General features: G+C 43.9%; 1 protein-coding gene across 1 annotated transcript in view; it reads left to right on the top strand.

The window, feature by feature from the left end:
• LOC130117828 (DNA-binding protein SATB1) overlaps positions 1-13,216 on the top strand; it is a 72,289-nt gene extending 59,073 nt beyond the window's left edge. The window contains exons 10-12 of the mRNA XM_056286072.1: positions 9,449-9,655; positions 11,779-12,152; positions 12,216-13,216. Coding sequence (XP_056142047.1) covers positions 9,449-9,655; positions 11,779-12,152; positions 12,216-12,384 — 750 coding nt within the window. The 3' untranslated portion in view covers positions 12,385-13,216. The remainder of the gene's footprint in view (positions 1-9,448; positions 9,656-11,778; positions 12,153-12,215) is intronic.
• Positions 13,217-13,566: the final 350 nt, after the last annotated feature.

Raw genomic sequence — 13,566 nt, forward strand, 5'->3', positions numbered from 1 at the left:
CCAGCTCTCCTAAGAGCCTGTCACTTCAAAAAAGATGTCTGTTTTACCCATCTGTTTTGCTGCCATGCCTGCTTGTGGATGTGCCGGCCCAGCCTGAATGGGAATCAGATGGTGGGGTTATGGCCAGCCATGTAGCAGTAAACGCAAAGGTGTCTAAACAGCCTGGAAAGAAAACAAGAAAATATATGTTTAGCAAATAATTTGTTTCTTTTGAATGACTTTTTTTTTTGTGGAACTAAAAGTAGATAGACCACTACTACTGAGTATAATGAATACAAATTCATGTAAAACTGTATTCTGTAGATAAGGGAAGATTTGCGTGCTGAGTTTGATTTACTGTATTGATGCTCTCACTGTTTCCCTCAACCACTACAGTCAAAGTGTAGTTAAACAAAGCACTAAGTCCCACATCCCCAGGTGTATTTGCACTGCCTGTACCGTGAGTGTGTGTGTGTGTGTGTGTGTGTGTGTGTGTGTGTGTGTGTGTGTGTGTGTGTGTGTGTGTGTTTGCGTGCGTGTGCATGCATGCATGTGTGCGTGCGAAACAGGGCATCCTGTTGAGAAAATCGGACAAGTTAGTCGATCATATGACTTTTTTTTTAAACATCCCTGCTAGACCTCTCGTCTGTCGACGCTCCGTAGAGTTCAATTTAGGCCGTTGACCCCATTTCCCACGGCCCCTCTTTCACCATACGCCAAAGAGCATTTGAATAGACACTCAGAGCTCTCCTATTAACATAGTGACAGCTCCTTCCCCCAGCCCGCCCTGAAAGACCTATCCCTGTATTGTGCTGCTGATTTTTGGTTATTGTTGCGGTAGATTTGCACAACCCCCCCCCCGATGGGCAGATGGGCAAACCACACACATACATGCTCCCACACACACAGACATGTGCACACACACAAACACACACCGCCCCCTATGCTGTAATGTATTTACAAGGCAGCCCAGGTCGGGTTTGGGGCCGAGCGTGCACGGCGGTGGCGGAGGAGAAACAGGTTTGAACATACTGTGAGTTATCTGCTGTGTTTATCCGCAGAGCTTTGTCTGCAGGAGCTGGTTCTCTGCCAGGTTCAACAAGACAACCAGGACAATAACGCATTGTCTTTCTCTACTCCTGTAATGTTAGTTCTCTCTCACTCTCTCTCCCTGTCATTTTTTCCCTGTATTGCTTCCTCTCTGTCAGTTTCTCCATCTATTGCATTCTAGCTTTCGCTCTCTCTCTCTCTCTCTCTCTCTCTCTCTCTCTCTCTCTCTCTCTCTCTCTCTCTCTCTCACTCTCTCGCTCTCTCGCTCTCTCTCTGTCTCTCTGTCTTCCTCTGAATTCAAGTCAGTAGTGCTTTATTGACATGACTGTCAATTTAAGATTTTGCCAAAGTGGTATAAACTATGACGTAAAATCTTTTATTAACAAAACAACAAATGTCTTGGCCTCTCTCCCTCCCCCGGTCTCGTCCTCCACCAGTCAGTCAGCCACAACAATGACTGTCCTGTGTCTTCCTTCTTCTCCCCTCAAACTTCTTACCTGACCCCAAATGACAAATCATCCTTCGCCTTGCCTTCTGTTGGATCATTCACAATTTGGGGAAAGGAAGGAGCTAGAAATGTTGTGTGTGTTTGGACCCACTTTGTAATGGCTGCAGTCAAGCTGATAATCAGTGAATGAGGTAAAGCTGGGGTAGGCAACTTTGGAGAAGAGAAGTGAACAATTTTGACAGTGCACCTCCCAAAAAGTCCCAGCATGTTTTGAAATACTGTTATTGAAGTATTTATAAAGATCGCTATTTCCAAAGCAGCAGCACCTTGTGTGACGATCTCTGTCCATATGCCTTAGAGAGTAAAATGTATTGCAGTTGTTTTAACCGATGCATGGAGAAAAAAAAATCAGTGAATCTTAGTTACACTAACACTGATGTTGTGAAGCCCTTTAGCATTTAAAGGTGAATTATTTACTGAGATGCACGCTATTTAGTCTGTCTGTAGTAAACACAAGAAAACGGATGAAAACCAACAAGAAAGAAGCATGTCAGGAAACCTGCGCACACGAATGATTGACAAGCAGTGGGCCCGCCCCTTCATTGAGAGCTGCTCTAATTGGTTGAGGCCAACGCGGGAGGTTCGATTTTGAGATCCTGAATACAAATGCAGCATTTCACACAGAGGCTTAATTTTCCCTCCAACCTTCTGAATTACACATTACTGTAAGAGGTACATGAAAACTTTAACAAATAACACTGAAAGCAAGCTGCCTAAACCGGCTTTAAAGGAAAAGTATAAACCCATGGTTAATAAAAAAGTGTACTGTTAGGGAGATAGATTATGATATAAACGGATTTATGTGAATGATTGAAAACAGAGTTCATACAACTAAGATATCCATCTCTGAAGGACACTTTTAAGCAGCACTCCCTCATCATGGACGATTTTAACCCCATAACATGAAAAAATGTATTTTCAATCTTGTTAGCACCTTGATCTGCACTTAACTTACATGTATTTAACACTATTCTAGAAATTAACAAAACATGTTTCATTCTTTGTGTTTATAAGAATGTTAACAGTTTTTTTTTTAAATTACATCACCCTGCACTTGCAGGCGTACTCCAATAAAAATATCCAGTGAATGAAAGGGAGGGAGACTGAGAAGACGAGTGATCTTCTACAACCCGATGTCCATGTTATTCCAAAAATGCACAGCCACGATTGGCTGCCTGTTAAAACAATCTCCCTCCCCCCACAGCATCCCACCTGACCAGACCGTTTCATTTGAATATATGCCATATTGTGTAAATTTGTGGCGCCTTTGCACACCGAGTGCATTTTTTTATTTTTTTATGCGCTTTTTGAGTCAATCATCCCGGTCCAACAACTCTAAAATATTTCCAATAGATGCAAATAAATGCAGAAAATTGATACTGAACACATTTGACAGGTGCCAGTTTTGGAAAGTGTAAGATTGTATTTGTTTTTTAACATGCAACATTTTTAATTGGAGCAAAGGCCTTTGAAGCCGTTTCATGGGACCTTTAAATCCTCGGACATCATGTCGGCTCAGCACATAGTGAGTAAGACTTAAAGCACTAGGGTGGCTGGGCATTACATTAAATGTTTTTTCTTTTCTTTTTTTTACCACCATTTTCCTGCACTAAAACACACTATTGGTCTAATTTATCCTCTCTGCCTTCCCAGTCACCTTCCACCATCTTGTCTGTGGAGAGTGACACCGGTGGAGTTTCTCAGCATTGAGTCAATGTGACCTCACATGTCATCACTCCTGCAGACTACACGGTACCTCCTAGTGGCATTACAAAGCCATTCAAAAACACTTACAACTATCCCATGAATGGTCAAACATGCCCGAAACTTTTGCTATTTCCACAAGGTGAGGACTGGGCCTTGTGGTAGCCCTCTGTCTGACTCATATTTTCTATTTATCTCTTTGGTTTCATAGCAAAGCCAGAAAATGGAATAATGTGTTCCTGTGCTGGGGAGGTTGAATTGGTAGTGTTGGGGGTGGGGGGGTGGGGGGTTGAATACTGTGCTGTTCTCTAACAGAGCAGGCCTATGCTCTCATTGGGAGCTTGTGACTGCAATGCACACAGACACACATGCACACACCCATTGAGCAGCTCTGCATCGCTGGGTGAATCTCACACATGAATTCAGCCATTGTTTTGTCAGCAAAACATTTTCATCACAACACCCGGTTGCTATTTATACAAGATGCCATAGAATGGGTGTCACTGCTGGACTGCGTGATGATGTGATGAGTTTATCATGACCATTTCAATACAGCACCTCGTCACCCCACGGGTGTGTGGTGAGATTGGTGATGGTGGACAGCCGCTCCCCTCATTTAAATACCACTCATAAATAAGCAGCCGTGACCTAGAGGCTGAGGATTAGTGTGTAATGATGTCATAGGTGTGTGCCAACGCAGCCTGATAATCCTATTCGCTTTTCTCATTGCTTTGTTAAACCAGTTCCCAACACCTGTCTTTCAAACCATTTTCAAGACTTAATCTGCATTACAAAGCTCTATGCCATGATTAACTAGTTACCACAGACACCGTTAGTATGCATGTTAACAGACCCTGATAAAGACCAAAAGGCAGTGGTTTAGATGTTTAGTAAGCTTCACTTATTTACTACTTTAGACAAATCTGTTGGTGAATTTAATTATCCCCACCAGGCAGTAGCCTGGAGTGGCTAATTCATTCACTTCATTCACTATCTAGCTCGCTCGACCAATGCTGGTCTGTGTCTCTGCCCGATCTGAGTCAACCGTAGATGTGAGTCACATATGTGTACGGTTGACTTAGAATTGGGCAGCAACAGTGTCAAAACATTATGTATTCAGAGATGAGTCTTGAAAGTAAACGAGAAGTCGATCGTCAAATCATTCACTGCTGATCTCAACACTGGATAACTGGAGGAACACCAGATAAACTAAAAATAACCTGTCTTTATTTTCACAACATACTAAAGCTAGGTAAACTGTTTGCGCTCATGCGTGTGCGACTCACATCTACAGTTGACTGAGATCGGGCAGCGACATGAACAAAAGTTATTAAGATACTTTTTATAATCCAAAAAATGCTGAAGTTATGGACGAATCCGGCGACCGATTTGTGAATTCTGCCCTCTAGTGGCGCCGCCATTACTGCGGTGGCAAGTCATAGTGAGTCGGTGTGCTGCTGACATGGATAATATACATCCATGGCTGCCGATGGTGACAGCAGCATGGGTAGTAAACCTAACCCTAGATGAATAGAGATTGACTACTGTTAACCAAATCCCACCGTGCTGCTGTTACTGCAAACAAAGTCCGTTCTGTTAATATTCTTGATCTACTTCTGGAGAACATCCTGGTCCTCTGCACGCCCAGGGTATCAATGTAAAGTATGGTCTCAGACAGGGCCACTCCTCATGATGTAAAGGCTCGAGTATTTCGCTTCAGTTTTTTTCCAAAGTTGAAGTTTGCCACAACTGTTTGGAACAGCTGAGAACTGCACAGGTTCTTCCCGAACTCCTAGACATGGTTGTAACCTCACATAGAGAGTAAAGGTAGAAGTACCTTTACTCTCTATTGCTGCAGGCTGCCCACATTCAGGTCAATGGTCGGGACTCACCTCTTCAGACTTCATCTGTGATTTATGGGATTTATGATGTTTGTTTTTCTTTCCCTTTTGTATCTGTCCAAGTTGGGGAGCACTGCTGGCATCGTGTGTGGCTGCTGCTTCTCCCTCTCGTAGCCCCCCTTCCCATCCACCCCTATATGTCTGGGTTATGTTCATCTGTCATCTTCTTTCACCCCGTTTATTGTAAAGCAACTTTGAGTATTAGAAAAGTGCTATATAAGTTTAATTTATTATCATTATTATTATTAAGTAATAACTTGTACACTTCTTACAACAGCTTGCATTCAAATGTGCGCGTACTGTAGAGAGACGCCACCACAGCAATGACGACTTTTTTATATATAGCGTTTTTTTCCGAAACCGGCAGTGGTGTTGATAGAAGTGCTCAACTAATGAGGAGCAGAATATCAACACAGACGCAGGGAAAAAAAGTTTTCATACATAGCAGTACAAGCCTGTTTCGTGTGTAACACACTCATCAGCTGCTTTATATATATTTATATATATATATGGAAAGAATATAAAAGAAATGAGAGGTGGATAAACTATATTTAAACTGTAAGTGCAGGAGACGGCATTAATATTTAAGACTGGATGACCAGCCATTAATTTCAATCAGGGGGACCTCATACCTCCAACTGTATTTTTGAAACTTTTATGGCCAATCTATCAATTTGATACAGTGAAAAAATGTCCGGATTGCCCCCCCACTCTCTCTCTCCCCTCACTCTCTCTCTCTCTCTCTCTCTCTCTCTCTCTCTCTCTCTCTCTCTCTCTGTCCCTTGCTGTCTCTGTGCCTGGCCTGTGGAAGCAATGCAATTAGACAAACACAAACAAGGCTGTGGAAACCTGTATGGAAAATGCTGACTGTCCTCTGACCACAGCACTGTTCAGGAGATGCTTCACCTTCTTTTACAAACAAGTCACTTTCAGCCAGTGTCGGTTTTCATCTGCAGGATCGTTTATTTCAGCTCACTCGGAGTTCCGACTGGAATTGAGAAAGCAGAAAGCTGAATCACATGTGATTAAAAGAAGAGTAAATACAAAACAGCATTCAAAACCATCAAACTAATAAAGTCTATTTAATTTGTCAAACGAACTTGCTGGCTTTGGAAGGGACTTCATGTTGTGCTTTTGTTTGACTGGCCCCAGTATTTTTGGTTTAATCCTGATGGTTTGGGGAGTGTTTGAGTTGGTGTGTGTTCAGCGTTCGTGTGCATTTGCTATGTGAGTGCATCTGTGTGTGTGTGTGTGTGTGTGTGTGTGAGAGAGGGTGAGAGAGAGAGGGAGAGAGGCGGGGAGAATCAGCTGAAGCTGCAGACAGCCCAACTGGAGCGCCTTCCAAATCCCTCTGCATGCAAATTAAAAACGCAACAATAAACGTGGCAAAGGAACAAGGTGGGCATACAGGCTTTACCCCCCCCCATGTCTATCTGTGTGTGTGTGTGTGTGTGTGTGTGTGTGTGTGTGTGTGTGTGTGTGTGTGTGTGTGTGTGTGTGTGTGTGTGTGTCTCCCTCTCTCCCTCTCTGTCTCTCGGGTTTGATGTGGTCTATTGGAGGAGTTGGAGCAGGGGACAACCAAACTGCTGAGTTATCTCTTGCATGCAGTGTGTGGTGGCATGGCTCTGCCGTGTGTGTGTGTGTGTGTGTGTGTGTGTGTGTGTGTGTGTGTGTGTGTGTGTGAGTGAGTGAGAGAGAAAGAGAGCAGACCAGCAGCTTGGTGTAATCCTGTGGAAATGAAAGGTGCTGCCACACACTGGCCGGGAGATTACAGCACTGCACTGTCACCGCGCCAGGACAGGCGCACAGACCTATGTGCACACGCGTACACACAGACACACACCCCTCACTGTTCCTATTTGATTCCTTCTCTCCCTGTCGTTCCCCTTCCTCATCTCTCCTCTTCTCCCATCCATCTCTCTCTCGCTCTCTCTCACGCCCTCTCTCTGTCTGTCTCTCTGTCTCTTTCTCTTTCTCTTTCTCTCTCCAGATGGTATAAGTTTTAGATGTTTTGCTTCCTAGTGCACGTCTTACCTTCCCTTTGCCCCACACAAAATGCCCTTACCATGGCAACCAGTCTAGTACCGACCAGAAAAAAAAAGTCTTGTTTTCACCAAAACTGATCATCACAAAATCAAAGCTTTTGAGCGCTGGCTGTTCATGATGGTTGTAAGTTGGTCCAAATAGACTTGTGTGTTTGGTCAATGGAGGACACGTACACCAGAAGGCCAGACCACAAGTTTTCCAGCAATACCTGTTCAGTAAAGTCAAACAACTGGATCTATCAGCTGTATGAACACACACACACACACACACACACACACACACACACACACACACACACACACACACACACACACACACACACACACCACGCACATACCACAACCTGTGTTTACAGAAGCCATATACTTTACCACAACAAGCCCACCCCCCACCCCCCAATATGCTGATGTGCACACCAGCACTAACAAAAGCAATTCAGACTATCACTCAAGCTAGTTACATTTTGCACATCTGTCATCTCTGTATCTTTTGCTTTACATCATCTTAATTGTACTTTGCACATCTGTGCCTATGCGTGCGCTGCTCTAAAGCCTGTCTCGTTTGGCCTTACATGTACACTTGCCTGTTTTTTATTCTCGTGTCACGTGAGACAGATCAACCTGTCTGCAGTGGGAGGCCTTTTCACACGCGCCGTATGTCCGGCCAAAATATGTTGGAATGTACCTCCACCACACGGCTCGCGCTCTCGTGGCCCTCTGCTGGACTGTTTAAAACACAGACAGGCCTCCTGTCTCTTAGCGGAGGTGTGGGTTTGCAGAACCCGTCTCTTCCTCACGTAGTATGACTGCAGAGAACGTACAGAAGCCTCAGCATGCATTATCCCAGCTGCCATCTTCAAACTTCATATATATATATATATATATATATATATATATATATATATATATATATATATATATATATATATATACTTAATCTTTTTAATCAAAGTCACACATTTACCGTGATGATTTTCTTCAGAGGTAAACTTCTCAGGAGTGTAGGAGTAATTTCGCATACTGCCGTTCCCGAGAAAGTCACATGGTACACGTGATGTTCCATGATACTGTACATCATGAAGCATGTTAAAGCTGTCCAAAGGAGTTTTCCTTCTAAACAATTTGGTTTGGTTTACATTCAAAGGTTTTCCCTAAAAAAAACACTATGTGTGTGTCCTTGAGGCGTAACAAACTTGTTGAATATATTTTCTTTCTTGTAAAACATTTACAGAAGTTTTTTTTAATGTTTTGAAGGCTGTATTGTTTACATCACCTTTAAATATTCTTCTTTTTATTGGCAGATAAATCACATTACCACCACCTATCAAACTGCCTCGCCAATAATGTGATTTCTTTGTCTTTCGTTTTCTCTGTTCTTTTATTACATTTTGACTTCTGTCTCTTCACTTGCATTGCAGCTGCTTCACTTCCTTCGGTTGATATTTTGTCTTCTTCGTCTTCGTCTTCATCTTTGCAGCAATGTGTAGTATGTCACCCCCATGCTTAGTGTGCATGTGCGTCGTCGTGCAGATGCTGGACGAATCCGTGATACAAACGATACCGGGACCCGCTTTTCTTAATGTGCTCTACGGTGCCACAAGTGGGCGTCCGGTCGGCATAGCAGTCTATTCCGTTGCCTGCCAACACGGGGATCGCCAGTTCGAATCCCCGTGTTGCCTCCAGCTTGGTCTGGCATCTCTACAGACACAATTGGCTGTGTCTGCGTGTGGGAAGCTGGATGTGGGTATGTGTCATGGTCGCTGCATTAGTGCCTCCTGTGGTCAGTCGGGGCGCTTGTTTGGGGGGGAGGGGGAACTGGGGGGAATAGCATGATCCTCCCACGCGCTATGTCCCCCTGGTGGAACTCCTCACTGTCAGGTGAAAAGAAGCGGCTGTTGACTCCACATGTATGGGAGGAGGCATGTGGTAGTCTGCAGCCCTCCGTGGATCGGCAGAGGGGGTGGAGCAGCGACCGGGACGGCTCGGAAGAGTGGGGTAATTGGGCAAGTACAATTGGAAGAAAAAAGGTGGAAAAATCTAAAATAAAAAAAATAAAAAATCTCTATTGGGCACCTTTTTACAACATGGTGAAAGTTCTGTGGTGTTTTAGTGCTCAGTGTGGATACAAACACAATGCTTTGTTTTGCTCATTTCCATCATTCTCCATTCTCTCTCCCACACTCTCTCCCCTTCCTTCTGGATTCCCCCCCCCCCCCCCGTCTGCCTGTCTGTCTGTCTGTCTGTCTGTCTGCCTGCTCCAGGGCTGGCTCTGTGAACTCCTGCGTTGGAAAGAGGACCCGACTCCAGAGAACCGCACGCTATGGGAGAATCTGTCCATGATCCGCCGTTTCCTAAGCCTGTCGCAGGCTGAGCGCGATGCCATCTATGAGCAGGAGAGCAGCGCCGGGCAGCAGCACCACGCTGAGCGACCACCGCACATGTTGCATGTCTCCAGCGACCCCCTGCAGGTGAGGAGGCGGGAAAACAATAAATACAACCCATAAAATCCAACGCATGACACCCTGGTTTGAGCCAGTGTGGCAGTCAACAAGCAGTTCTTTTTATAAAGTCCTCTTAAGCAAGGCTCTAAACCCACCACCTAGTCATTTGTTTGGAAGAAAAGAAAATTAATGTGAGGCTGTTGATGTGTGTGTGTGTGGGGGGGTTGTATGCATGTGTTTTAATTCACACATAAACACAAAGTGCATGCGATAGTCACTTCTCAAGACACACGGACACAAACATGAGCAGATCAATTCTGTATGTGGGACTGGAGACAGACAGCAAATAACGCATGAACACCCATGCACATACATGATGTCGGTTGTGATGTATGTGTTCACAGACACCAACTCTGCTGTTCATGTCTGCAGACCCACCACAGGTGAGGAGAAGCAAGCACACACACACACACACACACACACACACACACACACACACATTTGTGTAGGTCACTCTTGAGGACATTACATAGACTTAACATTCATTCACTAGCTCTTAACCAATGACCCAAAAATTTGATTTTTCCCAAGTTGGGGACATGGTTTTTGTTCACAATCCATAGGTAGTTTCTGTTTTTTTGGTAGAAAACCTGGTATACACATACACACACACAGTATATACTGCATTAATTGTCGACATTTCCCAAAAGTTTCTGCTGCATCAAATACACAGCTGATGAGGTTTAAAGTTGTGTTTTTCCCCCTCCCTTTAATTTAAATCTTAACTCATTCAACTCATTTATCTAGCATTGGTAATAAACAACTCTAAAGAGTTTTTATGAGCTCAGTTAATTAAAAAAATAGTAATAGCTCAAAGTTGCTACTTTTTAATGAAAGCTATTTTCAAAGATATCATTAGCCTTAACTTGTTTAACAGACTTGCTTTATAGGGGACATCTGGCTGATGAATGGAAAAGATCAGCAGGATTCAGCTCACTGTCGAAACGTCTTAATGAAGCACAACAATACTTCTGTTAAAAGTCTGTGTCACCACGGAGCGGCTGATCAGATATTTGGTTATTTAGAAACATATGGCCGGTATTTTGCAGAGGCTGCCATTTACTGCATCTAAATTGGGTAACGGAGTATTTTTTAGCAAACAGGTTTCAAAAAGGATTTTGAAAGTCTTGAGTTTTGCACATGCCTTGACACTTATTATGAAATTGTCACGTCAAGGAAGTTGAATTACTATTTTTATTTTGTTGTTTTACAGCACACCTGCGGTTGATTATTTTGTGCCTGTTACCTGGCATGAAACATTAAATTGCCACCATTTGTGCACATCCTACAAACTGTCTCATTAAATGTCTCGACGTGAACATTTTGGTGCATGTGAACGGAAAGCGTCTGCCTCTTGCAGATGAGAGGTGCAGTACAGTGCAGCATGGCTGAAGCCAGATCGGCTCACAGCATTGTAACCTGAACCACCAGAGCTCCGTGTGATGCTCCTGTGAACCAGCCTCGGTGCAGTGCCGCATTGGAGAGCTGCTTTACAAACATCATTACGAAACTCCACTTCTGGAGTGTCTGACTCAGAAATGAAAATAAAAGAGCGCCCATTCTGCGCGGTCAATAGGGACCATGAGTTGCCCACTCGCTCTCACTCGCTCTCCATCTAAACAATGAGACATTTTAGGAGTAGTGTGTCATGTGTTTATAGTGACAGGATGCTGACAGCAAAGCAGAAGGCATCGATAGCATTCCCACACTGTGGCAAATCAGCAAAACCATCGCAAAGTGAATTGTGCGCAGACGGAGCTGCTTAATCGCTGCCTGGCAGTCGGATTTGAATGGAGCCTGATAAGCGGCAGAGGAGAGAATACAGAGGCCAGTTTCCCCATGAATTCTGTGTGTGTAGGAGTCAATGTGCCTTTCAGTTTATGTGTGTGTATGTGTGTGTTTCTAGTGCTTCTGCCCCCCCACAATGAGACTTAATCTCCCACTACCCAAATCCTATCTGCTGATTACATTCAGGGCGATATTACATGGAAAGTTTTTTCCACACAGCTCTATTGATTCTACTGAAAGGCCGTATGAAGGCATTGAGAAGTGTTGGCTGATAACATCCCTGCCTCTTGTTCCCCCCGCAGGCTCAGCTGCCCCATTCCCAGCAGCAGCAGCACCCTCCACCCCTCCCCCTCCAGCACCCCTCACAGCCCCCGTTGTCCCAGCAGCCCACACCTGGACCCCGCCTCCCCCCTCGTCAGCCCTCTACCGCCTCCCCAGCTGAGACGGAGGACGAGAGCATCCGTGGGGGGAGCGCCAAGGCCCGGAGCGGTGGAGGCAAGATCTCCCTGGAGGCGCTGGGCATCCTGCAGAGCTTCATCCAGGATGTGGGCCTGTACCCAGATGAGGAGGCCATCCACACCTTGTCAGCTCAGCTGGACCTGCCCAAGCTCACCATCATCAAGTTCTTCCAGAACCAGCGCTTCTACATCAACCACCCAACCAAGGCGACAAAGGAGCCCAGTAGCGCTAATGCCACCAACACCAGTACAACCTGTACCAGTAGCAGCAGCAGCAGCAGCAGCCCGGCATTTGAAGAAGAGCTGTCAGACTTCAGGGAGGGCGGGGAGCTGCTGAAAGAGCTGGACGAGGGCACGCAGACCAACAGCACCATCTTCTCCATCAAGATGGAGGAACACATGGGCCGCTCTGAGGCCCAGCCAGAGTCCGAGCATGAAGCCAAGGTGTAAGACTCTCCCATGTGGTCTGAATAACAGACCCAGAGTCTTCTCATACAAACAGAGACTAATGACCACACTAAAAGGTAATGCTCTGACCGTACCACCACAATAAGTGATGGAATACAGAAGAAATAATAGTGTTTTTAATCCATACAGCATCTGGACTGTATGACTAGTGTTTATAAATCAATTGCAGACTTACAGGCTATGCGACATGAGTGTTCACACACTGGAAAGCCCATTTCAGACTCAGTAATACAACAAGTATTGCTTTTTGAATTTTGTAAAACTTGTATTATTTACTGTAAAGACTGATGCATCATTTAAATAGTCTGCACAAAGTTATTCTAAGTATGTTGCCGTGGATATTTGCTGACTGCACTCGATGTCTGTTTTACACTGAATTACTTTCACCTTTTTTGAGCTACTGATTCTATTTAAAAGAAAACAAATCCCCCTGGAGTTTGCTAGGACTTTGGTAAATGTTTATGTATGTGGTGTTAAACTGGTTTTTTTTTTTAAACAAACAAACAACATATGTATGAAATCAAGGACCAAGTGGTTGACAAGGCCTTAACGATGAGATACTGAGTCCGGGCCTGCTGGCAGATTTGGTTAGTTGTTCCTTTAAAAAAGTGCAAAAGGTGATTTGTGGATGACTCCAAACTGTGGAAGGCAAACAGCCCACCTGGGTGCATCTCCCAGAACAGCTCAGTCTTCACCTATTATTTGTTAGGGAAGAAATATAAATATATATATATAAATACATATATATATATATTATAAATATAAAGACATATATTGTAACTATAAAAAAATACAGTCTTAAAGAAACTATGCCGACAAATGCCTTGTACTATATGGCACTGCCGATATTAGATTATTTTGCGAAACCTTTGTCACTGTAACTTTCTGAATTGCCACATGGTTGGAAATGTGAAATACACCCTGTTTATGTTGTCCTCCATTATTTATTTGCAGTTCATGCAGTGTTTTTGATGTAATTACTTTATTGGAAAGTTTATGTTACATAGTGCTTTTCTTTTTTTTTTAAATATCACCAATCTTTTTGTATTTATAAATGTAATTTTGATGGGCAGTAAAAACAAAGTGTCTTAACGTTTTAAATGGAGAAATGTGCTTTAAAGGTTGCCTATAAAGTGCTGTACGTCAAGCAACTCATGTTACAAG

This window comes from Lampris incognitus, chromosome 9 (assembly GCF_029633865.1).
Source record: "Lampris incognitus isolate fLamInc1 chromosome 9, fLamInc1.hap2, whole genome shotgun sequence".
In the NCBI taxonomy this organism is placed as follows: domain Eukaryota; kingdom Metazoa; phylum Chordata; class Actinopteri; order Lampriformes; family Lampridae; genus Lampris; species Lampris incognitus.